A 23,980-nucleotide genomic window follows, 5' to 3' on the forward strand; every position below is an offset into this window, starting at 1 on the left:
ACCACGGCAGGAGAGGATTCTGGGCCATGGTGAGTCATGTTCTGGGGTTGGACATTACTGCTGACCCCCGGCCACTCCCTGCTGTCCCCACTGCCTGGGGTCCCTGGGCCTGGGCGAACTCCTTCTCCGTGGCCGGCTGCATTCTCCATGGACTGATGTCCGGGGACCCCAAGCAGAAACCACCTGAGCCCTGGGGCCTCGGGCCCACCCTACTCCAGAGGAGGCCACAGACTGAGCACCTTCTATGCAACCTTTATTTGCAAACTCTGAGGTTGGACGCGGTGCCCGAGACGGACAGTGTCATGTTTCTCTCCCTCCACTTTCCCCTGGCTTTTGGGGTGCTCCAGCCTCTCCCCACAGCCCACTCCCACCCAAACCCAAAATGCAGAGGAGACTTCTCTCTCTCTCTCCCGCCAGGCTGCGGGATTCCATGGGGCCCACCCCTGGCAGGCCAGGTGTCGGGGGCTGGTGCTCCCTCCTCTGGGGCCAGCCTGGGGAGGCAGCATGGCAGCAGTGCCTGTCAGGGACCCAGGCGGGGGCAAGGTCGCTTTCTGAGCTGACAACTTCGGGTTCCAGCTGGCAGCCGGACCTGGGGTTTGGCGGGGGTGGCCCTGGCACGGAAGAGCCAGGCGTATAGTGGGAGGTCCATGGACATGCCGCAGAGGACGGGGCCTCCGAGGGTCATGGCCAGGAGGCCCAGCACCATGGCCAGGGCTGGGCAGCGGTGGTGGGGACAGGAGGCAGCTCTAAGCCAGGGGCGGCTGTCGGGGGTGGTGGGTCCCACGCAGGAGCCCTGCTGCTGGTCCAGCGTGGAGGACGGGGGACAGGAGGTGCAGTCCCTCGGGGAGCCGCCGCGGCAGGTGTAGCAGGAGGCGTGGCAGCTGGAGCAGACCCTCAGCGCGGGCGCCGCCATGTGCCCAGGCCTGGCGGTCACAAGCCTTGTGTGGTTGAAGAACCGCGGCGGGCAGTAGGCCAGGCAGAACTGTCCCAGGATGTAGGCGGGGCCATCACACGCTGCTCAGGGACACGCACACAAAGGCCCGTCAGCTTGCCACCCGCAGCCTGTTACCCGCCACCCACCCGCCCGCCTGGGGCCACATGCACGCTGCCCATGGTGGCTGCCACCGCCTCCCAGCAGTGGGCCCTGCCCCGCCGGCACTCACCCTGGCACAGCCCCTCTGTGTCCCGCTGCACACACGCGCTGCTGGTCACCTGGGGGCCTGTAGGCCGTGCTGTCATGTCCTCGGCCGTCCCATAGAGCAGCAGCGTGTAGCGGTACAACGTCCCTGGACAGGGGTCGCAGGTGGGCACAGGAGGAGGAGGAGGCTCTTGGCAGCCTGGTCCTGGTAGTCCCTGGGCTCCCTCCCCTTCAGCTCCCCTTCAGTCCCGCGGGACCCTGGACTGGTCCACATCTCTCAGGGAATTGCACACCTACTATGCGCCTGTCACTGGACACCGACATCTCCCAGGTCACTACACACCACTGTGTGCCTGTCACTGGGCACCTACATCTCCCGGGTGACTGCACACCTACTGTGCGCCTGTCACTGGGCACCTACATCTCCCGTGTTACCGCACACCTACTGTGCATCTGTCACTGCATGCCTACTGTGTGCCTGTCATTGTACACCATCTTCCCGGTGACTGCACACCTACTGTGCGCCTGTCAGTGGGCACCTACATCTCCCGTTTTACCGCACACCTACTGTGCGCCTGTCACTGGGCACCTACATCTCCTGTGTTACTGCACACCTACTGTGTATCTGTCACTGCACGCCTACTGTGTGCCTGTCATTGTACACCATCTCCCCAGTGACTGCACACCTACTGAGCGCCTGTCACTGGGCACCTACATCTCCCGTGTTACCGCACACCTACTGTGCATCTGTCACTGCACGCCTACTGTGTGCCTGTCATTGCACACCATCTCCCGGGTGACTGCACACCTACTGTATGCATGTTCTCCTGGAGAAGGCCACTGGGAACCCCTTTTGCAGTGGGGTCACCAAGGCTAGCTCCAGAGCCCCTGGGGGGAGGTTGGAGAGCCAAGCCCCGCCTACCACAGCCCCGCCCTGCCCTCACCCGTGTTGAAATAGTAGCCCTTGTTCTCCAGGCCCAGCGTCCACACGCCCTGTGGGTTCTCATCCCAGAAGTGGGTGGACATGAACACCCAGTTGTTGTAGCCTTCAGTGCTGACGTCCAAGGGTCTGGGACAGAAGGGTGGGTGGGGATGGGGGTGTCAAGAGGGATGGCTTTGTGAAGCCGGCAGAGCCCCATGAAGTGTCTGACCGCACGTGCTGGTGGCCGGGTGTCCTCTGGGTGAGGGTGAGGGCGTGACTCGGGGTCCCACCCACTGGGCTGCCGTGTGACTCCTATGGGCCTGGCCCCTCCCCGTGAGGACACTCCTGGTAGATGGCAGCGTTTACCGACAGGGCATGAGGCTGCCCCCTCCCCTCTGCGGGCTACTCACCGTATGGCCACTAGTGTGGAGCGCGTGCCCATGGGGCTGGTGAGCGAGATCTCCAGGTCTCCGCGCCGGCTGTAGGACAGCGTCAGCTGCGCCTGCACGTGCTCCAGCGAGCGGATGGAGTTGTGGAGGCCGGCGCAGGCCGATACATTTTTCCTGATGTAGATCAGCGGCAGGATGGGGCTGGGGGGGTCGAGGGGTGAGGACCCTCCTGCGGCCTGCTGGGGGGTGGGTGGGTGGCCAGCAGGCGAGGTCGGGGCTCAGAGGTCACGGGGTCCAGCCCTCGTTTTACAGATGGGTAAACTGAGGCCTCAGGCCTGTCCCCCACACCCCCAGCGGTGATAGCGGAGGGGCACGCAGGGGTCTCACGTGGGGCGGTTCTGGACCCGGACGGCACACTTCCTCTGCGGTTGGGTGGGCAGCCAGGTGCGGGCGGTGTCCACCAGCAGCCCGGCGTCCAGCAGCCCGTAGCCGTAGTGATGGCTCACTGCGCGGAAGGGCAGCAGTCACTCGCCCCGTGGGCCCGGGGTCCCCGCCCCCGCCCGGCCCCGCCGCACCTTGGCGCCCCACGCCGTTGGTCCTCCAGTCTTCTGCCTGCAGGTGCGCCGGCTTGGACGCGCGGACCACCAGGTGCTGCATGTCTCTCCACGACAGGAACGGGCTGCGGGGGGCGGGGGCGGGTGAGCCGCTGGGCCGCGCCTGGGGGCGAGGGCGGTGGGCGGGACCCCACAGTCACCTACTTGGCCTCCAGCGCTAGGGCGATCATGCCGGCTGCCAGTGGGGCTGAGGCCGAGGTGCCCGTGTGCTGGTCCGTGCACCGGTGATGCAGGTCCGTGGTGACCTGAGAGCAGAGGGGGATGGGACTCTGGGGGCCGTGCACAGTGAGAATACAGCCCTTCTTCAAAAAGTACCAAGGACTGGGCGGGCGCAGTGGCTCAGGCCTGTCATCCCAGCACTTTGGGAGGCTGAGGTGGGCGTGTGGCCTGAGGTCAGGAGTTCAAGACCAGCCTGGTCAACATAGTGAAACCCCAACTCTACAAAAATACAAAAATTAGCCAGGCATGGTGGCGGCACCTGTAGTTCCAGCTACTCGGGAGGCTGACACAGGAGAATCACTTGAACCCGAGAGGCAGAGGTTGCAGTGAGTGGAGATCACGCCACTGCACTCCAGCCTGGGCAACAGAGCAAGACTCTGGATTAAAAAAAAAAAAGTACTAAGGAGTGAATTCAAAAAGTACCAAGGGCTGGGCGCCGTGGCTCACGCCTGTAATCCCAGCACTTTGGGAGGCCGAGGTGGGTGGATCACCGGAGGTCAGGAGTTCGAGACCAGCCTGGTCAATACCTTGTCTCTACTAAAAATACAAAAAAATTACCCGGGCACGGTGGCGGGCGCCTGTAATCCCAGCTACTTGGGAGGCTGAGGCAAGACAATCACTTGAACCTAGGAGGCGGAAGTTGCAGTGAGCCAAGATCACACCATTGCACTCCAGCCTGGGCAACATGGCAAGACTCCATCTCAGAAAAATAAAAAAATAAAAAAATAGTACCAAGAACTGAGGTCAAAAAGTACCAAGGACTGGCCACACAGTGGCTCACGCCTGTAGTCCCAACACTTTGGGAGGCTGAGGCGGGCAGATTGTTTGGGCTCAGGAGTTTGAGACCAGCTTGCGGCAACATGGTGAAACCCCGTCTCTACAGGAAAAATACAAGAATTAGCTGGGTATGGTAGTGTGCACCTGTAATACCAGCTACTCAGGAGGCTGAGGCAGGAGGACTGCTTGAGCCTGGGAGGTGAAGGTTGCAGTGAGCTAAGATTGCACCACTGCACTCCAACCTGGGTGACAGAGTGAGGCTCTGTCTCAAAAAAATTAAAAAAAAAAAAAGGTACCAAGGACTCCAAGGACTGAGCTCAAGAAGTAACAAGGACTATGCTCAAAAAGTACTAAGAGCCTGGCCAACATGGTGAAACCCGGTCTCTACTGAAAATACAAAAAATTAGCCGGGCATGGTGGCGTGGCCTGCTATTCCCGGCACTTTGGGAGGCCAAGGCTGGTGGATCACTTGAGCTGAGGAGTTGGAGACCAGCCTGGCCCACATGGTGAAATGCCATCTCTACAAAATATACAAAAAAATTAGCGGGACATGGTGGCATGCTTGTGGTCTCAGCTGCTCAAGAGGCTAAGGCACAAGAATTGCTTGAGCCCGGCAGGCGGAGGTTGCAGTGAGCCGAGATCATGCCACTTCACTCTGTTGCAACAAGCCTGGGTGACACAGCGACACTCCATCTCAAAAGAAAAAAGAAAGCTGGGCACTGTGGCTCACGCCTGTAATCTCAGCACTTTGGGAGGCCGAGGCGGGCGGATCATGAGGTCAGGAGATCGAGACCATCCTGGCTAACACGGTGAAACCCTGTCTCTACTAAAAATACAAAAAATTTGCTGGGCGTGGTGGCGGGCACCTGTAGTCCTAGTTACTCAGGACGCTGAGGCAGGAGAATGGCGTGAACCCGAGAGGTGGAGCTTGCAGTGAGCTGAGATCGCGCCACTGCACTCCAGCCTGGGCGACAGAGCAAGACTCCATCTCAAAAAAAAAAAAAAAAAAAAAAAGAAAGAAAGAAAAATACTAAAGATTGAGCTCAAAAGGTACCTGCTGCATCATATGCCTGGAAGTTGGCCCTGCCTGAGAGATGTGCAGGTTAGCGATGGGGCGGCAGCAGTAGGATCACGGGGCAGGCCTGGCAGAAACTCGCCTGGGTTTGGAGGTGTTCAGGGAAGCACCTGCTATGTGCCTGGCCCCAGAGCCTGAGAGGTGACCCAGACCCTCCTGGTTATGGCCTGAGGAGCTCTGCGGGGGAGCTGGTCACTACCTCAGGGACTCTCAAACACTGGGAGGCGAGTGTATGGGGTGGGGAAAGGCCTACGGGACTTCCTGGAGGCAGTGGCCCCAGGTGGGGGTCGAAGGAAGAGTCAGCAGGGGCAGAAGAGGGGCAGTGATCGGGCACAGAGGCCTCCCCAAGGAGAACTTGAGGCAGAAGGGGCCTGGAGAAATGAGGGGGAACCTTCCTGAAAGGGGCTGAGACAGGGCACAGAGGTTGCTGGGGTCCCGGAGCTGGTTTCATCTAAGAACCCTGGGGGGCCAGAGGAGGGCTGTGATTGGGCTGGTGGGGTCGGATTTGGGTTTCATCTATGTATTTATTTTCTTGAGACAAGGTCTTGCTGTGCTGTTCAGGTGGAGTGCAGTGGTGTGATCAGAGCTCACTGCAGCCTTGACCTCCTGGGGTCGAGCAATCCTCCCACCACAGCCTCCCGAGTAGCTAGGACCACAGATGTGCGCCATCACGCCCAGCCTAACTATTTTATTTTTTTGTAGAGATAGGGTCTCACTATGGCGCCCAGGCTGGTCTCAAACCCCTGGGCTTGCTGGGCACAGTGGTTCACGTCTGTAATCCCAGCACTTTGGGAGGCTGAGGCGGGCAGATCGCTTGAGGTCAGGAGTTTGAGACCAGCCTGGCCAACATGGTGAAACCCCATCTCTACTAATTATACAAAAAAAAAATTAGCGGGGCATGGTGGCGCACATCTGTAGTCCCAGCTACTCAGGAGGCTGAGGCATGAGAATCGCTTGAGCCCGGGAGGCGGAGGTTGCAGGGAGCCGAGATCACGCCATTGCACTCCAGCCTGGGCAACAGAGCGAGACTCCATCTTCAAAAACAAACAAACGAAAAGAAACCCTGGGCTGAAGTGATTCTCCCACTTTGGCCTCCCAAAGTGAGCTGTCGCGCCCGGCTGGATTTGTTTTTGTTTTGTTTTGTTTTGTTTTGAGACAGGGTCTTGCTCTGTGGCCTAAACTGGAGTGCAGTGGTGCAATCTTGGCTCACTGCAACCTCCGTCTCCCGGGTTCAAGCGATTCTCCTGCCTCAGCCTCCTGAGTAGCTGGGATTACAGGCGCCCACCACCATGCCCCGCTAATTTTTTTTTTGTATAATTAGTAGAGACGGGGTTTCACCATGTTGGCCAGGCTGGTCTCAAACTCCTGACCTCAAGCGATCTGCCCACCTCGGCCTACCAAAGTGCTGGGATTACAGGCCTGAGCCACCGTGCCTGGCCTTTTTTTTTTGTAGTTTTAGTAGAGACAGTGTTTTACCATATTAGCCAGGATGGTCTTGATCTCCTGACCTTGTGATCCGCCTGCCTCAGCCTCCCAAAGTGCTGGGATTACAGGTGTGAGCCACCATGCTCGGCCTGGATTTGCATTTTCAAAGCAGCTTTGGGAGGGTGCTAAGTCACAGTGCTGGGGACAGGAGGGAGGTGAGGAGGCCGGGCTGGGATGGCAGGGCCTGGAGAGGGGACCCTGTTGGGGCGGCTGCACTCACGATCTGGGGGTCGGTGGCCACGCCGCTGCTGTAGGTGGTGGTGAGGGTGGAGGCACAGGCTTCGCTGTACCAGGGCACGCGGCCCTGCTGGGTGGTGCTGCCCACGGAGAGCGTATGGATGCTGTTGGTGTAGCCGTCGCAGTTGCAGTTGTCGTAGTGCAGGCCGCCGTTGCCCGAGGCCCAGATGAAGAGCGTGCCCAGCCCGCCGCGGCCCTGGGAAACCAGGAGGGGCGGGGAGAGGGTGTCGGCCTGGCCTGCCACCCCTGCCCTCCTCAGGCTGCCACTCACCTTGGTCACGCCACGCCGGAAGGCCTCACGGGTGAGGATGCCGGGGCCGTCCACCGTGCGGCCGTCGTCCTCGGGACCCCAGCTGGCGCTGTAAATGTGGATGTGCTGCGGCTGCAGACTCAGCGACTGGGCCTCGATGACATCGGTGATGGTACCGTCCAGCATCCGCACACCTGCAGAGCCAGGGCAGGAGGGCTGCTGCCACCAGCCCTGCCCTTCCCCACACCCCAGCCTGCCCCGCGCCACTCCACACCACTCCCCAGCCCCACCTGGGCCCTCTCTCTGCTCCCTGGAGTGGGACCATTCGTATTGGCTCAGCACCCCCCAAGCCCTGGAGCCTGGGGCCCTAGCACCACCCAGCAGTGAGAGGCTGGGCTCCCGAGTCCTCCTCCCCTGGTCTGTGGGCTCAGCTCCCCACCAGAGTCAGCCCCTTCCCTCTCTGTCCCGGAATGGTGCTGCTGGGGGACCCCGGGTACCTCCGATGCGGGCGTTGAAAGCGACCCCCACACCACAGAAGCCATTGTTGGCCATCGCGGCCACCTCCCCAGCACAGCGGGTCCCGTGCCTGGTGCCAGGGCCAAGAGGGGCTCCCGTCACGGCCTCCATCCCCCTGCTGGGTACTGGGGCTTTCCCCGTGTGCTGTGGGAGCCCTGCTCACCGGTTCTCTTTGCTGGGGGTGTAGCGGGGCTGGGGGTCCGGGTCGTAGTCATTAAAGTCGTAGCTGGCCAGGGGGTCCTGGGGGCAGGTGGGGATATGAGGGGGCTGGGAGGCATCCCTAGGGTGGAGCCATGGAGCCAGCCTCGGCACCTGGGGCAGCCCTCGCCCCCAGTCACCCGCGGTCTCACGTAGTTGGCCCAGAGGTCCGGGTGGTCCTTCTCGATGCCGTCATCCAGCACAGAGACCACGATGCCCTGGCCTGACAGCCCGTGACTCCAGGCCTGCAGGACACTCAGGTCTGGTTGGGCCTCGCTGTTCTGCAGCGGGAGGCGGGGTTGTGACCCTGTGAGGGCCTGGAGTTGAGGGCGCCAGTGGCTCTGTCCCCGCCTACCCACCGTGGCTGCCTGCTCACCATGTACCACTGCTTGGAGAACCAGGGGTCTGTGGGCACCACCACAGAGCGCTTCACCCGCCGCTGCAGCGTCTGCTGCTGGAACCACTGCACCTGCAGAGCAGAGAGTGCATCAGGCCTGTCCCCTGCTCGCCCTTGGGGCCCCTCGTGGTTCAGGGAGTGAGGCAGCTCCGTGCCCTGGGACCCTGTGTTTGTGGGGGTTGCTCTTCAGGGTCCCATGTGCCTGGGGCTCTGTCTGCAGTCAGAAGGGGCCGAGGCTTTTGGACCACCTGTCCTTGGGCCCACAGACGCGTCGCTGCTGCCCCGGGTGACTGCAGGTCCCCAAGTCCCCACCCCACTCCCTCCCCTATCCCTGTTCTAGATCCTTCTCTGTCCTGCATCACTTCCCTTTTTTTTTTTTTTTTTGAGACAGAGTCTTGTTCTGTCGTCCAGGCTGGAGTGCAGTGGTGCAATCTTGGCTCACTGCAACGTCTGCCTCCTGGGTTCAAGCGATTCTCCTACCTCAGCCTCCAAAGTAGCTGGGACTACAGGTGCCCACCACCATGTCCGGCTAATTTTTGTATTTTTAGTAGAGATGGGGTTTCGCCATGTCAGTCAGGTGAAGTGCCGGGATTACAGGCATGAACCATCAAGCCAGGCCTGGCTTCTCTCTTGCAAACCACGTCAGGAACCGGCCACTGCTCTCCCTCCCAGTACTATAAGCAGGCAGCTGTCCAGTCCTGTTCAAGGCACTTCCTGGCCTCCGAGGGCTTCCCAGACTCCATCCCAACCCCTCAGCTTGACATCCCAGGCATTTTCTAGACAGGGCCCAGCCTGATGGGACCCAGGCCCCTTTGTGAGCGCCTGGACACTGCGTCCTGAGGATCACTGGGTGACTTTAAGCCTCCTACTTTTTTTTTTTTTTTTTGAGATGGAGTGTTGCTCTGTCGCCCAGGCTGGAGTGCAATGGCGCGATCTCGGCTCACTGCAAGCTCCGCCTCCCGGGTTCACACCATTCTCCTGCCTCAGCCTCCCGAATAGCTGGGACTACAGGCACCTGCCACCACGCCCAGCTAATTTTTTTGTATTTTTAGTAGAGACGGGGTTTCACCGTGTTAGCCAGGATGGTCTCGATCTCCTGACCTCATGATCCGCCCGCCTCGGCCTTCCAAAGTGCTGGGATTACAGGCCTGAGCCACCGCGCCCGGCCAAGCCTCCTACTCTTTGGAACCCATTACGGTGTCGTAAAATCCCCTTCCCTCCATCCCATGACCTAGACGGTGGGGAAGGCACGCCGTCTGTCCCTCCTTACCAGAGCCCCTGGGGCCCAGAGGAGGGAGGGGGAGGGCAAGAGGTGCCCACTGTGTACCAGGCCCTGGCAGGCGCCATGATTTCCGCATCTGGGTCTCCCTGCCTCCTCTTGCTGTATAGACTTGGGGTCCGGGTGGGTCTGAGCCACAGAAAGCATACAGCTGTTCGTAACAACCACGAGAACCACAGAAGATGGCTAGTGGTCCCAGGAGGCAGCTGAGACCCCGGGCGGGGGGGTGGCCTCCGAGCCAGTCTCACCTTGGGGTTTTTCTTCAGGTGCAGGCGGTGGCCCCAGTGCGGGGTCAGGGACTGCTGGACCACGCCCCGGTGCCGCAGGTGAAAGTACTGCCCGTCAGGGAAGATCTGGGGATGTGGGGAAGCGGCCGCACCGATGGGACCCGGCTCCCCTGCTGGAGCCCCCGAGGGCCGGTAACAGCCCCCTTCTTTGTCCTTCCCCAGCAGGTGCTCTCTGGGAGTCCCAGAGGCTGAGCTTGGCTGAGGCAGGGGTGGGCTGGGGTTCTTGATATTTAGGAGACCTTGTGGGCTCCCTCCCACTTGTTGGGGTCTAGGGTCGTCCAGTCCCCTCCAAGCCCCAACTTCCCGTCCATCCCGGTCCCACCCACCGGCCCCAGGTTGACGAAGCCGAATTTGCGTGCCAGGTGCTCGACCTCCCGGTTACCCTGGGACACCCGGACGGCCCAGCTGCTGACATAGATGGGGGCTCGGACAGGGGCCCACCCCACAGCCCGGGGGCGGACGAGGGCCAGGGCCAAGACCAGGCGCAGCCACAGCGCAATCGGGGCGGGCCGCATGGAGGCGGGGCGGGAGCGGGGCCTGCGCAAAGCCCCTCCCTCCCGCCAAACGGCCGAGTGGGCCCAGGCGTCCGCCCCGCCCCCGGCGCCATAGCAACGCGGAAAGCTTCGACTCCCAGGGGACCTTGCGGCTACTCAGCCAGGAGGGGCGCGAAGATCTAGCAGAAGCGGGGGAGGGACGCACGCCTGCCCGTCTTCCGCAGACCCACACCCTCGGGAGCCTCAGTTTTCCCATTTGTACAACGACAAGACTAACCCAGAGAAGCGGGTTCACTGTTGCGGTAACGCGTCCTACCCTTTGTTTGACCTCGCCCGCTTTCCAACACACCCCTCCTTCGAGAATCAGCCCGGCCTCCTATCCGGCCTAATCAGAATCATTCTTTTGCGTAATCCCGCCTCCTCCGATAAGCCTCGCCCCGTTTCCCCCCTGCCTCCTTTGTGATCAGCCCCGCCCTCCACTGGTCTCGCCAATGAATCGCGTCTCGTTTCTCCAATCGGCTCGGATTTTTCTTTATCCCCTCCCACCAGCTCCGCCCCCTCCCACCGGCTCCGCCCCCCCACCTCGCGCCTCTCCTCGTCCTGGCTCCACCCCTTCAGCGTCGCAGCCAATAATCCCGTCCCCTGACACCGCCCTTCCAATCAGCTACGTCTCGCTCCGGCCCGGCCAATCGGTGTCCTGGGCCGCCGCGCCCCGCCCTCTGCCGGCGGGGTCTGGGCAGCGGCGGCCGCGGCCGAGGGCTATGCGGCGGAGGAGACGGGGCAGGCCCCACCTCCTTTGTCCGCCCTGCCCTCCTATTGGTCCGAGCGGGGGACCGGGGGCGGACACCGGCGCGGGGCCGGAGCAGCGCGGCTCAGGCTGCGGGAAAGCGGCGCGCGTGCAGCGGGGTGGGTTCGCTGGTCCGCGGGCGAGCTCGAGCAGCCAACCCCGGGAGCGTCGGGGCCATGGACGGCCTGAGGCAGCGCGTGGAGCGCTTCCTGGAGCAAAGGAACCTGGTCACCGACGTGCTGGGGGCGCTGGAGGCCAAGACCGGGGTGGAGAAGCGGTATCTGGCTGCAGGTGAGCCGTCGGCGCTAGCCCGTTTCGCCGACGGGCACACCAAGGCCATGGGCCTGGGGGTCGCAGACCGGACTCCCTCCCCGGCTACGGGGTCCTGTCCGGCCGGTGGAGCGCGCGGGGTGACCGGGACCTCGAAGTCCGCCCGCAGCCCCTCCCTTGCCCGCGCCCTGCGACCCTGCTCCCGGGCCACCCCTCTATAGCTTCCGCCCCTGGCCGCCCCCCGCCGCCTCCTTCCGGGAGCTGGGTGCCTGCCATGCCGAAGTCCGGTTCTTGCAGTTGCCCAGTGGCCCCGGAGGGGTCGGGATGCCCGTGTCTTGCGCGTTTCGCCGTCCCCCTCCCCCCGTGGACCCCGGCCTGGCTGCAACAGTAGAGATCTTCCCGTTTTTCTGAGAGGAGGAGGCTCCTGGCGGGAAGGGGAACGGACCGTCCTGGGGGGCTGCCCAGGACCCTCCTCCTTTCCTCCTCCTCTCCTGCCCTAGCTCACCTCCCCCCAGCTCAATAGCTTAGTACCACGGCGCGTAAATATTTGTTAAGACGGAGTTGGGTTGTCTGACGGCTGTGATGTGGGGAGGTTGGACTGGGGCCCACAGAGCTGGAGATCCAGGCACCCCGATTGTGACTCCATTACACTTCTTCCGTGACTTTCACCCTTGGTGACGCTGCGCGCCCCTTCCCCTTTCCAAATCTCTAGCAAGAGCATGTAGTAAGCACTCCTTAAATGCCTCCCTCCCCACCTTTAAAACTTTTTTTTGAGACCGAGTCTTGCTCTGCTGCCCGGGCTGGAGTGCAGTGGTGTGATCTTGGCTCACTGCAACCTCCGCCTCCTGGGTTCAAGCGATTCTCCTGCCTCACCCTCCCAAGTAGCTGGGATTACAGTTACCCGCCACCATGCCCGGCTAACTTTTGTATTTTTAGTAGAGACGGGGTTTCACCATGTTGGCCACGCTGGTCTCGAACTCCTGGCCTGAGGTGATCCGCCCACCTCAGCCTCCCAAACTGCTGGGATTACAGGCATGAACCACCTTGCCTGGCCTAAAACTTTTTAAAATTAACTTTTTTAAGAGACAGGGTCTCACTGTTACCCAGACTAGTCTCAAACTCCTGGGCTCAAGCGATCCTCCTGCCTCAGCCTCCCAAAGCTCTGGGATTACAGGTGGGAGCCATTGCACCCAGACTTTCTTCTGTTTGTGTGGTGCTCCCAGCCCCACTGGCTCTGCCTTCTCTTCCAGGAAGCTCCGCAGAATGACTCACAAGGACTTGCTCTGGGCCTGGGGTGTTCTGGGTAGAGGACAGTGCCACTTTTTTGAGCACCTTCTGCAGGTGGATCCCAGAAGTCCAGTTCCCCCCCAATTTTCCCACCATCTGGGGGTTCCCATGCCAGGCAGCCCCAGAACAGTCTGAAATCTGTGCCCAGACCCTGGAGGTCCCCAGGTGCCTGGTCCCATGTGCAGCGCAGCAGGTGGCATTGGCATGGCCCAGCTGTGCCTGCCCCCGGGAGCAGGTCCCTGACCTCTGACCTCCCTTTCCACATCCCTGGGGCCAGTAGGCAGGAATTTAGGTCATAGAGCGCCCAGGAGGCAGGCAGCAGGGAGGGGCTGGCTGGGGCACCGTGTCACCAGAGAGGAAACTGAGGCACAGGGAGGCAGGGGCTGCCTCTGTGCCTGTTGTGTCTGAAGCATACAGTCCTCCACCCTGCCCAACCCCAGTCCCATCTGTTGCTAATCTTGGGGACTGGGCCTCCCTCCACAGTTCTGATATCCAAGGTCATCCTCCCATCGCTGAAGCAGCAGGAAAAGGGATTTAGGGGAGGGACACCCTGGGAGAGTCATTCCCCCCCACGAGCCAGGCCCAGGGAGAGATGGCAGTCCCTCATCCCCCTCTCCCACCTCCTTTAAATTGACAAATCCCACACCCCTGGGTAACATACGAAGAAACTCAGAGGAGGCAGTGGGAGGCCATACAGCCTCCTGGGACCAGCTGGGGGACTCCTCCTACCCCTGACCTTGGGTGCTTTTGGATAAAGACTAAAGCAGGTGGGAGGGGCTGGGGGGACTTGGGCCTCTGCCCTTTGGTCCAGAAGTGGCCTCTATCTCACTCTGCAGATAGCAGCCCCGGGAGAGGAGGAAGAAGGCTGCTGTCCAAGCTCTCTGGAGCACAGAGGTTCCCTGTGTGACCTTGGGCAACACCCACCCACCCCCCCCCCCAGTTCTGGCTGTTGAATAATTCAGGGAAAGCACAAAACCTGGCACACAATAGGTGCTTAATAAATGCAGCTGTCGTAGTCATTCTTTTCAGAGCCAGGTTCAGGATTGGGGCTGAGCTGGACACACAAACACACACGTTTTTCTCTGAACACCATCCTTGCTGGGACTGTGTTATAGTTGCCTGAAGGCACTTAATAAATGTGCAGAAAGGCTGATGGCGGTGGCTCACGCCTGTAATCCCAGCAGTTTGGGAAGCCAAGGCGGGCGATCACCAGCAGTTTGAGACCAGCCTGGCCAACATGGTGAAAGCCCATCTCTACTAAAAATACAAAAATCAGCTGGGCATGGTGGTATGCTCAGCTACTCAGGAGGTTGAGGCAGGAGAATCACTTGAGCCTGGGAGGCGAGCTTGTAGTGACCTGAGATTGCGCCACTGCACTCCAGCCTGGGTGACAGAGCAAGACTCCCTCTCGAAAATAAATACAAATAAACGTGCAGAAAGGCGTTCTCTCTGTTAACTTGTAACCATAGGAGGCAGGGGCCATTACTACTTTCACTTACCAAGGGGGAAACTGAGGCTCCATGCAGCCATAGCCTCCCTCAGTGCCAGCTGGTGAGTGCACACCCGACCAAAGGGCTCTCCTCCACTCGGGGGATTGAGATGCTGGGGTTTGCTGCCTCCAAGACGGGGTTCTCAAAGGGTGTAGCCCTGCCCCCCACCCCGCCCCAGGGGACACTGGGTGATGTCTGGAGATACCTGTGGTCGTTATGACTAGGGAGCTGATGGCATGGAGTGGGCAGAGGCCAGGGACGCTGCTCAGCACCGTGCAGTGTCCAGGACAGCCACCTCCCCCTCTCTGCTGAAAATAACCAAGAATGACCCAGCCCCGAACATCAGCAGTGCCAAGGCAGAGAAACCCTGCGCTAAGATAACAGATGAAACAGTTGCCTTTCTCAGCTCTGGCATCAAGTCTTCATGACAACCTGGCCTCCTTGCAGGTTTCTGCCTTCCCTTATATTGAAACACTGGCCTCTTTTCCCAGCGCCTCCCACAGGGCCTGGAATGAGATGGCTATCATTGCAGATTACACTTTTTTTTTTTTTTTTGAGACAGAGTCTCACCCAGGCTGGAGTGCAGTGGTGCGATCTCGGCTCACTGCAACCGCCGCTTCCTGGTTTCAAGTGATTCTCCTGCCTCAGCCTCCTCAGTAGCTGGGATTACAGGCGCCCGCCACCAAGTCTGGCTAATTTTTGTATTTTTAGTAGAGACGGGGTTTCACCATGTGGGCCAGGCTGGTCTCGAACCACTGACCTCAGGTGATCCACCCACTCAGCCTCCCAAGGTGCTGGGATTATAAGCGTGAGCCACCGCGTCCGGCCAGATTACACTTATTTGCTTAGCAAACGTTTTTTTTTTTTTTTTTTTTTTTTTTTGAGACGGAGTCTCACTCTGTCGCCCAGGCTGGAGTGCAGTAGCACGATCTCAGCTCACTGCAAGCTCTGCCTCCCGGGTTCACGCCATTCTCCTGCCTCAGCCTCCCCAGCAGCTGGGACTATAGGCGCACACCGCCATGCCCGGCTAATCTTTTGTATTTTTAGTAGAGACGGGGTTTCACTGTGTTAGCCAGGATGGTCTCCATCTCCTGACCTTGTGATCCACCCACCTCGGCCTCCCAAAGTGCTGGGATTACAGGCGTGAGCCACCGCGCCCAGCTGCAAACGCTTTATTGGGCAGCTATTCTGCACCCACCCCCACTGCCCAGCGTCGAGCTCCTGCCTGCCCTTGGGGAGCTCTCAACCCCGGTGGGGGACATGGACACGTTGACCAGTTACAGGCGGAAGGCTCAGGGCCTAGGGGCACGATGGGGGATGCACAGGCACTTCGGGGGCAGTGGACACATCCTAGAGGCGGCTCCTGGGAGGAGGTGACGGTTGCAGTCTCTGTCAACTGAAAGGAGGCCTGGGTACCGTCGTGGGGGCTCAGCAGGTCTCCGGCCCCAGCACACCACCGCCTCTCTCCGGCAGGAGCCGTCACTCTGCTAAGCCTGTATCTGCTGTTCGGCTACGGAGCGTCTCTGCTGTGCAATCTCATCGGATTTGTATACCCCGCATATGCCTCGTGAGTGCACGGCTGGCTGCCCACATCGGGGGTTCTGGGGGCTCCCGGGCAGCCCCTGACCCTGCTGCACTGCCCCACCCCTCCCGCAGAATCAAAGCTATCGAGAGCCCGAGCAAGGACGACGACACTGTGTGGCTCACCTACTGGGTGGTGTACGCCCTGTTCGGGCTGGCCGAGTTCTTCAGCGATCTACTCCTGTCCTGGTTCCCTTTCTACTACGTGGGCAAGGTGGGCCCTGCCAGGGCGGGCGCAGCCGCGGAGCACATGGGGCTCGGGAATTCCTGGGAGGCGTTGGGGCCAGACGGTCCGGAGGATACCAGGAGATGGGGGATGTGAGGGGAAGACTCAGTCCCTTCCCTAGGGAAATGGGCCCTGTCCGGGGGCTGATGGTGGAGGGCCCACCCTGAAGGGTGTCTGATGGTGGAGGGCCCACCCTGAAAGGTGTCTGATGGTGGACACCCAAGCCTGCTCCAATAGGATGTCTGATGGTGGAGGGCCCACCCTGAAGGGTGTCTGATGGGGGAGACCCAAGCCTGCTCCAATAGGATGTCTGATGGTGGAGGACTGACCGTAAAGGATGTCTGATGGTGGAGACCCAGGCTTATTCCAATAGGATGTCTGATGGCACAGGGCCCACCCCTAGAGGGTGTCTGACGGTGGAGACCCAGGCTTGTCCCAATAGGATGTCTGATGGTGGAGGGCTCACCCTAAAGGGTATCTGATGGCGAAAACCCAGGCCCATCCCAATAGGACATCTGATGGTGGAGGGCCCACCCTAAAGGGTGTCTGATGGTGGAGACCCAGTTCCTGTCCAGGGTGGAGTGGTACAGCCCCTCTCCCCGCCGCCAGGGGCACAGAGCTGGGTGGGGCCGCGTGTAACTCCTGCCCTGCCCTGCAGTGCGCCTTCCTGTTGTTCTGCATGGCTCCCAGGCCCTGGAACGGGGCTCTCATGCTGTATCAGCGCGTCGTGCGTCCGCTGTTCCTAAGGCACCACGGGGCCGTGGACAGAATCGTGAACAACCTCAGCGGGCGAGCCCTGGACACGGCGGCCGGAATAACCAGGAACGGTGGGTGCTTGAAGGCACCCGGCTGCCTCAGGCCATCTCCCGGGTCTCAACCTGTCTCTGTCCACCTTGCCTCCCTTTCTGACTTTGACTGCCCACTGTCTGGCATCTTGGCCGCCCCCTCTCACTGTCGGCCTCTCTCTCTCACGCTTCCGGGAACCAGTCTTGCAGGCCCTGGCCCGTAGCCGGGCAGGCGTCACCCCAGCGGCTGTGGCCGGGCCCTCCACTCCGCTGGAAGCTGACCGTACGTAACCCCTGTGGGGAGATAGGAGCTGTGTGTGTGTGTGTGTGTGTGTGTGTGTTTGAGCGTATGTTTGCTGTGTGCACATGTGTTACTGTCTGTGCATGTTTTGTCATGTGCAAGAGGGTGTGTGTGCATGGGCTCAAGCGTATGTTTGGTGTGTGTATGAGTGAGCAGGAGAATGAGCATGTTTTCTCACGTGTGCATGTGTGTGTGCCCATGTGTGCACGTGAATGTATGTGTGTGTGACCACGTGTGCATGTATGTGTGTGAGTGCGTGCATGTGTGTGTGTGCATGACTGCACATGTGCGTGCTGTGTGTGCACCCATCTGTGCATGGGTGACCATGAAAGCGTGCGTGTGGTCGACACCATCTCTGCTGAGGGTGGCTGCCTGGCCCCTTGACTTTCCATGCTCGTGGCCAGTAGCCTCAGTCCCACCTGCGAGCAGCTCCGTGGAGCCCAGGCCTGCCTCACCGCTCTCCCCCGCCCGTCCTTCCCTCTGCAGTCAAGCCAAGTCAGACCCCGCAGCCGAAGGACAAGTGAAGCAGCCCCCCGGGCCTCGCAAGGACCTCCTGGCTGGTGAGGAGGGGGCTGTGCCAGGCTCCCAGGCCTCCACAGAGTCTTCAGCGCATCCCCCGCCAGCAGCCCCCGCCAGTCCCTCGGGTCCAGGCAAGGCCCTGGGGGTCTCCTTAAATGCCACCTCGGGCAAGTCCCAGTCCCAGTCCTCGGCCACCCCCAGCTCTGGATCCCAGGGCCAGCTGCCCTCTGGCTCTGGCCGTGGCTCCCGCCTGTCCGGCAAGGCCCAGGGCCAGCGTCGGGCACGGGGCAGCTCCCACCGGTCTCGGCAACGCACCCAGCCGCCTGGTCCTTCCTCCGGCCCCTCCAAGTCAGCCCTCCCGTCCTCGGGGCCCCTGCAGCCACCGAACATCACCTCCAGCCCGATCTCACCCATGGTCCAGTCTCCCAGCAGCAGCAACATCCCCACGCAGCCCCCCAGCAAGCCCTCTGACGAGCCAGAGGACGCAGCCCCCAAGACCAGCGGACAGCACGAGAAGCAATCCTTGACACAACCTGCCAGCAGCGCCTCAGTGCCCAAGCTGGTCCCCTGCCACTCCGGGACCTCTCTGGAGTACACTTCGGAGTCCACCACTGAGATCACCTGCAGCTGGCCACACCACAGGCCCCCGTGCCTGCAGCACTACTGGTGCCTGAAACACCTGGCCTGCTAGGAGGCTCCAATAAAGCTAACCCGGACCAGACCTGCGCGCCACGTGTGCCGGGGGCCCAGGGGAGGGGCTGCAAGGGCACCATCCCATTTAATCAGGCATGAATCCCAGCTGTGCCGACCAGCCCCTTAATATAGATGAGGAGACTGAGGCGCCCAGAGGCTAATTCACCCACTCAAGGTCCACCCACATGGCCAGGATGGGTGCAAGCCCCTCAAAAGCTTGTCCTTAACCACAGTGCTTTCTCTCCTCCCTCCCGAACTAGTTGTCTGGCCTATTTGCATTAGCCTGCTTCTCTTAAAACTCCCCCAGGCGGGTGTGGTGCCTCACACCTGTAATCCCAGCACTTCGGGAGGCCGAGGCAGGTGGATCACCTGAGGTCAGGGGTTTAAAACCAGCCTGGGCAAAATGGTAAAACCCCATCTCTACTAAAAATACAAAAATTAGCCAGGCATGGTGGTACATACCTGTAATCCCAGCTACCCGGGAGGCTGAGGCATGAGAATTACTTGAACCCAGGAGGCAGAAGTTGCAGTCAGCTGAGATTGCGCCACTGCACTCCAGCCTGGGCAACAAGCGAAACTCCATCTCCAAAGAAAAAAAAAAAAAGTTAGCAGGATAAACCACAAACCCTGATATTATATTTGCCCAAGGGGCCATAACTCAGTTATTCTCAACCCAGAACAGTTTTGTCCCCGGGGCCTTTGGGTCTTGTCTGGAGACACTTTTTTTTTTCTTTTCTTTTCTTTTTTTTTTTTTTTTGTGAGACAGGTTCTGGCTTTGTTGCCCAGGCTGGAGTGCAGTGATGCAATCATGGCTCACTGCATCCTTCACCTCCTGGGCTCAAGAGATCCTCCTCCCTTAGCCTCTTGTGTAGCTGGGACTACAGGCACGCACCACCATGCCTGGCCATGATCATTGCACTCCAGCCTAGGCAACAGAGCGAGACCTTGTCTCCAAAAGAAAAAAAGAGTGGTCAGCTGGGCGTGGTGGCTCACACCTGTAATCCCCAGCACCTTGGTAGGCCAAAGCAGGTGAATGACCTGAGGTCAGGAGTTCAAGACCAGCCTGGCCAACATGGTGAAACACTGTCTCTACTTAAAAATACAGTAATTAGCCAGGCGTGGTGGGACATGCCTGCAGTCCTAGCTACTTGGAAGGCTGAGGCAAGAGAATCACTTGAGTCTGGGAGGCAGAGGTTGCCGTGAGTGGAGATTGTGCCACTGCACTCCAGCCTGGGCGACAGAGTGAGACTCCATCTCAAGGAAAAAAAAAAAAGGCTGGGTGCGGTGGCTCACGCCTGTAATCCTAGCACTTTGGGAGGCCGAGGTGGGTGGATCATGAGGTCAGGAGATCAAGACCATCTTGACCAACATGGTGAAACCCCGTCTCTACTAAAATACAAAAAATTAGCCGGGCATGGTGGCGTGTGCCTGTAATCCCAGTTACTTGGGAGGCTGACGCAGGGGAATCACTTGAACCCGGGAGGCGGAGGTTGCAGTGAGTCAAGATAGCACCATTGTACTCCAGCCTGAGTGACAGAGCAGGACTCTTTCTCAAAACAAACAAAAAGAAGAGTGTTCTAGGCAGAGGGCACAGCCTGTGCAAAGACCTTGAGGCAGGACCATGCTGGTGAGTGGGAGGTACACAGAGGAGGCTTCTGTGGCTGGAGCAGAGAAGGGGAGGGCGGGGAGGAGGGCGGAGGGGAGGAGGGAGGAGGGAGGAGGGAGGGAGGGGAGTTTTCGGGGCTGCACCACCCAGGCACTGGGGGCGGGCGGCGCACTTTGTCTTTTTTTGAGACAGAGTTTCGCTCTTGTTGCCCAGGCTGGAGTGCAATGGTGGGATCTCGGCTCACCGCAACCTCTGCCTCCTGGGTTCAAGCAACTCTCCTACCTCGGCCTCCCAAGTAGCTGGGATTACAGGCATGTGCCACCACGCCCGGCTAATTTTGTATTTTTGGTAGAGACAGGGTTTCTCCATGTCGGTCAGGCTGTTCTCAAACTCCCAAACTCAGGTGATCCACCTGCCTTGGCCTCCCAAAGTGCTGGGATGACAGGTGTGAGCCACTGTGCCCGGCCCGGGACTTTGTCTTTTACTCGGGGTGCAGGATTTATCAGAGCAAAGGGCAAGGGTAATCATTAATCACCCCCCACCCTGTGTCGGTGATCACACGGGGATGGCAGACGGGGCTCTCAGAATCTGCCGATCACTGGCCCAGCTGGTTTGAAGAATGTGGTCTGGTCATGGCCCTGAGGGAGGCGAGAGGATGCCAGGCTCGCTCTGCACCTGGCATGGTCCCTCACTTTCACTGGCGGGGAGCAGCAAAACTGGCTCTGGCCCGCCCAGGTCAGCACACCCAGGGAGCACAGGTGGGAAGGAGGACACACTTATCTTACCAGGTGGAAATAGTGACCTTTAGCCCCTCAGGCATTTTATTTTATTTTTATTTTGTATTTTTTAAATTTTATTTTATGTTTGAGACGGAGCCTCGCTCTGTCACCCAGGCTGGAGTGCAATAGTGCTATCTTGGCTCACTGCAACCTCTGCCTCCCGAGTTCAAGTGATTCTTCCACCTCAGCCTCCCCAGTAGCTGGGATTACAGGCGTGCACCACCACGCCCAGCTAATTTTTGTATTTTTAGTAAAGACGGGGTTTCGCCATGTTGGCCAGGCTGGTCTTGAACTCCTGACCTCAGGTGATCCTCCTGCCTCGGCCTCCCGAAGTGCTAGCATTGCAGGTGTGAGCCACTGTGCTCAGCTCTTTTTATTTTTATTTATTTACTTTTATTTTTATTTTCTGAGATAGAGTCTCTCTCTGTTCCCCAGGCTGGAGTGCAGTGGCGCGATCTCAGCTCACTGCAAGCTCCGCCTCGTGGGTTCACGCCATTCTCCTGCCTCGGCCTCCTGAGTAGCTGGGATTACAGGCGTCTGCCACCACACCCAGCTAATTTTTTGTATTTTTAGTAGAGATGGGGTTTCACCATGTTAGCCAGGATGGTCTCGATCTCCTGACCTCGTGATCCGCCCACCTCAGCCTCCCAAAGTGCTGGGATTACAGGCGTGAGCCACCGCACCCAGTCTTTATTTTTTCAAATAGATAGGGGGTTTCACTGTTACCCAGGCTGGAGTGCAACAATGCAATCATAGCTCACAGCAGCCTCGACCTCCTGGGCTCAAGCAATTCTCCTGCCTTAGCTTTGTAAAGTGTTGGGATTATAGGCATAAGCCACCACAGTTGGCCTAAAGGAGTCTTTAAACAAATGGAGGCCGGGCTCGGTGGCTCATGCCTGTAATCCCAGCACTTTGGGAGGCCGAGGCAAGCGGATCCCCTGAGGTCAGGAGTGAGAGATCAGCCTGGCCAAATGGTGAAACCCTGTCTCTACTAAAAATATACAATTAGCCAGGCATGGTGGCTGTTGCCTGTAATCCTGGCTATTCGGGAGGCTGAGGCAGGAGAATTGCTTGAACCCGGGAGGGGGAGGTTGCAGTGAGCCAAGATTGTGCCACTGCACTGCAGCCTGGGTGACAAGAGCAAAACTCCATCTCAAACAATAAATAAAAATAAAAATAAATAAAAGGAGGAAAGAGTGGCAGCCGGGTGCAATGGCTGACACCTGTAATTCAGCACTTTAGGAGGCTGAGACAGGAGATTCGCTTAAGGCCAGGTATTCAAGCCCAGCCTTGGCAACATAGAGAGACACCATCTCTACAAAAAAGAAAAGAAAAGAAAAATTAGCCACAGGTGGTGGCATGCACCTGTAGTCCTAGTTACACCAGAGGCTGAGGCAGGAGGATCACTGGAGCCCAGGAGGTTGAGGCTGCAGTGAGCTATGATGGCGCCATTGCAATCCAGCCTGGGAGACACAGTCAGACCCCCGCTCTAAAAAAAAAAATAACAAAGATAACAAAACGTTCACTTGTTGGCTTTAAAGCTAAAGCGCAACAAGTTTATTGTTGCATATAACGTCGCAACCGTTTATTGCCGACGGTTACATGGTTCTCACTGGAAACAATGTTGTCATTTTCAAATCACGCTGGGGTCCTCTCGCCCACGCAGGAATGGCGTGCTCCTGGCGGTGGGGGCTGTGGCACACCTCGTGCGTGTTTCTCCCAGCAACTCCGTGTTTCTCCCTGGCCTCAGGCACAGCCTGGGGTCCCTGTTGAGGAAACTCTTCGAGTGTCAGCTCCCCTGGCGGGTTGGGCAGCCCCTAGGGTAACTGTCTGAGATCCAGGCACCAGGGCAGCCCAGGGGGTCCGTGGGCGAGAGGAACCTTGAAACCTCCATTCCCTGGCACACCCCAAACCACAGCCGGGGAGAAGGGACAGCCTTGCAGCCTAACAGGGGAGGGAGGGCAGTGGGGTGCCGGCAGGCACCGACAGTAGCCTCACGAGCCAGTGCTGTCACGAGGAGGCCTGCGACAGGGGCCCGCGTCCATGGGGAAGCGAGTGCCCACGCGGAGGTGGGTTCAGGGCACCTGGGGCCGCAAGCCACGAGGCGCGCACGGAGTCCCTTCATTCCCCGTCGTGCCGCCAGGGGGCACTGCGGCCCCACGCATCCCTGCAGCACCCGCGGCCCTTGGCTGGGGAGCTCCTGGGACCCCTCCGGCAGCGCTTGCTGCAGACGTCAATCACAGAAGGCACCACGTCACTGAAGCGCCAGGCCTGGGCCGTCCCAGGCTCCGCTGGGTCCCTGGTATGCCGTCGGTGCTTAATAAGCACTTGCTGCAGAAATGTGTGAAGGAAAAAGGGGGCTAGGGAAGGGCTCCAGGAAAGTGTAACTCCCATGTCAGAGCTGGGAGGGGCTTCGAGGGCGTCACTCACTGAGCGGGAAACTGAGGCCGGAGAGGGGCTGCACCTGGCTTGGGGTCATCTGCAAGATCAGGGGCGGAGTCCACCGATGTCCTGCACCCCTTAGCAACTCCCTCTGCCTCAGCAGCCTCCTTGCCCTTCACCCTCTGTGGCTGCTCCCTGCCTGGTGGGGGCAGCTTGTCCGTGCCCAGTGGACAGCGGGGACCCATGGACCCCAGGCACCTCAGGCCCCGGAGAGAAATGCAACCACTCGTCCCACACAGAGCGGGTTATCCCAGGTAGCAGCGTGAGCCATGCATCAGGCGTGAGAGGCAGAGGGTTGGCACCCCACGAGGGAGGGTTTGCTGAGCGACCTCGTGACACCCCCTAGGACACACACAGCCCATGTCGGCCCTACTGGTTGCAGAAGAACATAGCGGGCTGGCAGCTGGCAGACAGTAGCGGCTCTCACCTGCCTCCTCAGCTGGGGAGGGGTTCCCGGGGTGGGCCTGAGAAAGTATGTGGCAGTTGGGGGAGGCTCAGGACCTACCAAAGCCCCATTCATTCCCCACCTGCTCCTATCCTCCTCTATTCCCTGCCCTCACCTCACACAGTGTCCGACGTGCAGGGAGGAGGTGATGCTGGACTGGGAGAAGGGGTGGGGTGCATGTGAACATGTGTGCCTCCCCATGAGCAAAGTTGAGACAGGGTTCTACCAGCGTGTCCCTGAGTCTCTGTGACTGAGTGCATGTGACTGGGGTGCTTTAAAAAAAAAGTGCTCTGCAGCCATAAAAAAGAATGAGTTCATGTCGTTTGCAGGGACATGGATGAAGCTGGAAGCCATCATTCTCAGCAAACTAACACAGGAACAGAAAACCAAACACCGCTTGTTCTCACTCACAAGTGGGAGTTGAACAATGAGAACACATGGACATAGGGAGGGGAACATCACACACCGGGTCCTTTGTGGGGTGGGGGCCAA

The 23,980-nt window shown here is 59.6% G+C and overlaps 2 protein-coding genes across 17 annotated transcripts; one reads left to right on the forward strand and one right to left on the reverse strand.

Annotated features, from left to right (window-relative positions):
• Positions 1 to 236: 236 nt before the first annotated feature.
• On the reverse strand, positions 237 to 10,683 carry PCSK4 (proprotein convertase subtilisin/kexin type 4). Of its 15 annotated transcripts, none has more exons than XM_054465384.2 (15): positions 10,110 to 10,506; positions 9,745 to 9,849; positions 8,197 to 8,289; positions 7,973 to 8,101; positions 7,786 to 7,862; positions 7,604 to 7,692; positions 7,128 to 7,300; positions 6,840 to 7,052; positions 3,208 to 3,308; positions 3,025 to 3,128; positions 2,837 to 2,954; positions 2,471 to 2,650; positions 2,083 to 2,207; positions 1,213 to 1,286; positions 237 to 1,014 (listed from the first exon to the last, which is right to left on the reverse strand). In XM_054465384.2, the coding sequence occupies exons 1-15, from the start codon at positions 10,296 to 10,298 to the stop codon at positions 931 to 933; spliced, it is 1,854 nt and encodes a 617-aa protein (XP_054321359.2). In that variant the 5' UTR covers positions 10,299 to 10,506; the 3' UTR covers positions 237 to 930. The 15 variants fall into 15 exon arrangements, with proteins under 15 accessions (XP_054321359.2, XP_054321357.2, XP_054321355.2 ...); XM_054465382.2 differs by having other exon boundaries at positions 1,164 to 1,286; positions 2,471 to 2,623; positions 7,973 to 8,065; positions 10,110 to 10,505; XM_054465380.2 differs by having other exon boundaries at positions 1,164 to 1,286; positions 7,973 to 8,065; positions 10,110 to 10,504.
• Positions 10,684 to 10,971: 288 nt separating this feature from the next.
• Positions 10,972 to 18,244, forward strand: REEP6 (receptor accessory protein 6). 2 transcript variants are annotated; one of them, XM_054465388.2, is made up of 5 exons: positions 10,972 to 11,355; positions 15,585 to 15,678; positions 15,768 to 15,906; positions 16,577 to 16,745; positions 17,491 to 18,244. In XM_054465388.2, exons 1-5 carry the CDS (start codon positions 11,241 to 11,243, stop codon positions 17,526 to 17,528), a joined length of 555 nt encoding a protein of 184 aa, XP_054321363.1. In that variant the 5' UTR covers positions 10,972 to 11,240; the 3' UTR covers positions 17,529 to 18,244. The 2 variants fall into 2 exon arrangements, with proteins under 2 accessions (XP_054321363.1, XP_054321364.1); XM_054465389.2 differs by lacking the exon at positions 17,491 to 18,244 and adding an exon at positions 16,906 to 17,478 and having other exon boundaries at positions 10,997 to 11,355.
• The last annotated feature ends 5,736 nt before the right edge of the window (positions 18,245 to 23,980 follow it).

The sequence above is a fragment of the Pongo pygmaeus genome, chromosome 20, assembly GCF_028885625.2.
Source record: "Pongo pygmaeus isolate AG05252 chromosome 20, NHGRI_mPonPyg2-v2.0_pri, whole genome shotgun sequence".
Lineage (NCBI taxonomy): Eukaryota > Metazoa > Chordata > Mammalia > Primates > Hominidae > Pongo > Pongo pygmaeus.

Excerpts from the sequence above, each read along its gene's own strand:
- PCSK4 (XM_063658283.1), bottom strand. The coding sequence starts at position 10,298 with ATGCGGCCCGCCCCGATTGCGCTGTGGCTGCGCCTGGTCTTGGCCCTG. Across the intron at positions 3,309-6,839 it reads TGGCCACCGACCCCCAGATC|GTCACCACGGACCTGCATCA; the intron begins GTGAGTGCAGCC and ends CTCTGCTCTCAG. Across the intron at positions 2,955-3,024 it reads CAACGGCGTGGGGCGCCAAG|TGAGCCATCACTACGGCTAC; the intron begins GTGCGGCGGGGC and ends CCTTCCGCGCAG.
- REEP6 (XM_054465389.2), top strand. The coding sequence starts at position 11,241 with ATGGACGGCCTGAGGCAGCGCGTGGAGCGCTTCCTGGAGCAAAGGAAC. Across the intron at positions 11,356-15,584 it reads GAAGCGGTATCTGGCTGCAG|GAGCCGTCACTCTGCTAAGC; the intron begins GTGAGCCGTCGG and ends TCTCTCCGGCAG. Across the intron at positions 15,679-15,767 it reads GTATACCCCGCATATGCCTC|AATCAAAGCTATCGAGAGCC; the intron begins GTGAGTGCACGG and ends CCCCTCCCGCAG.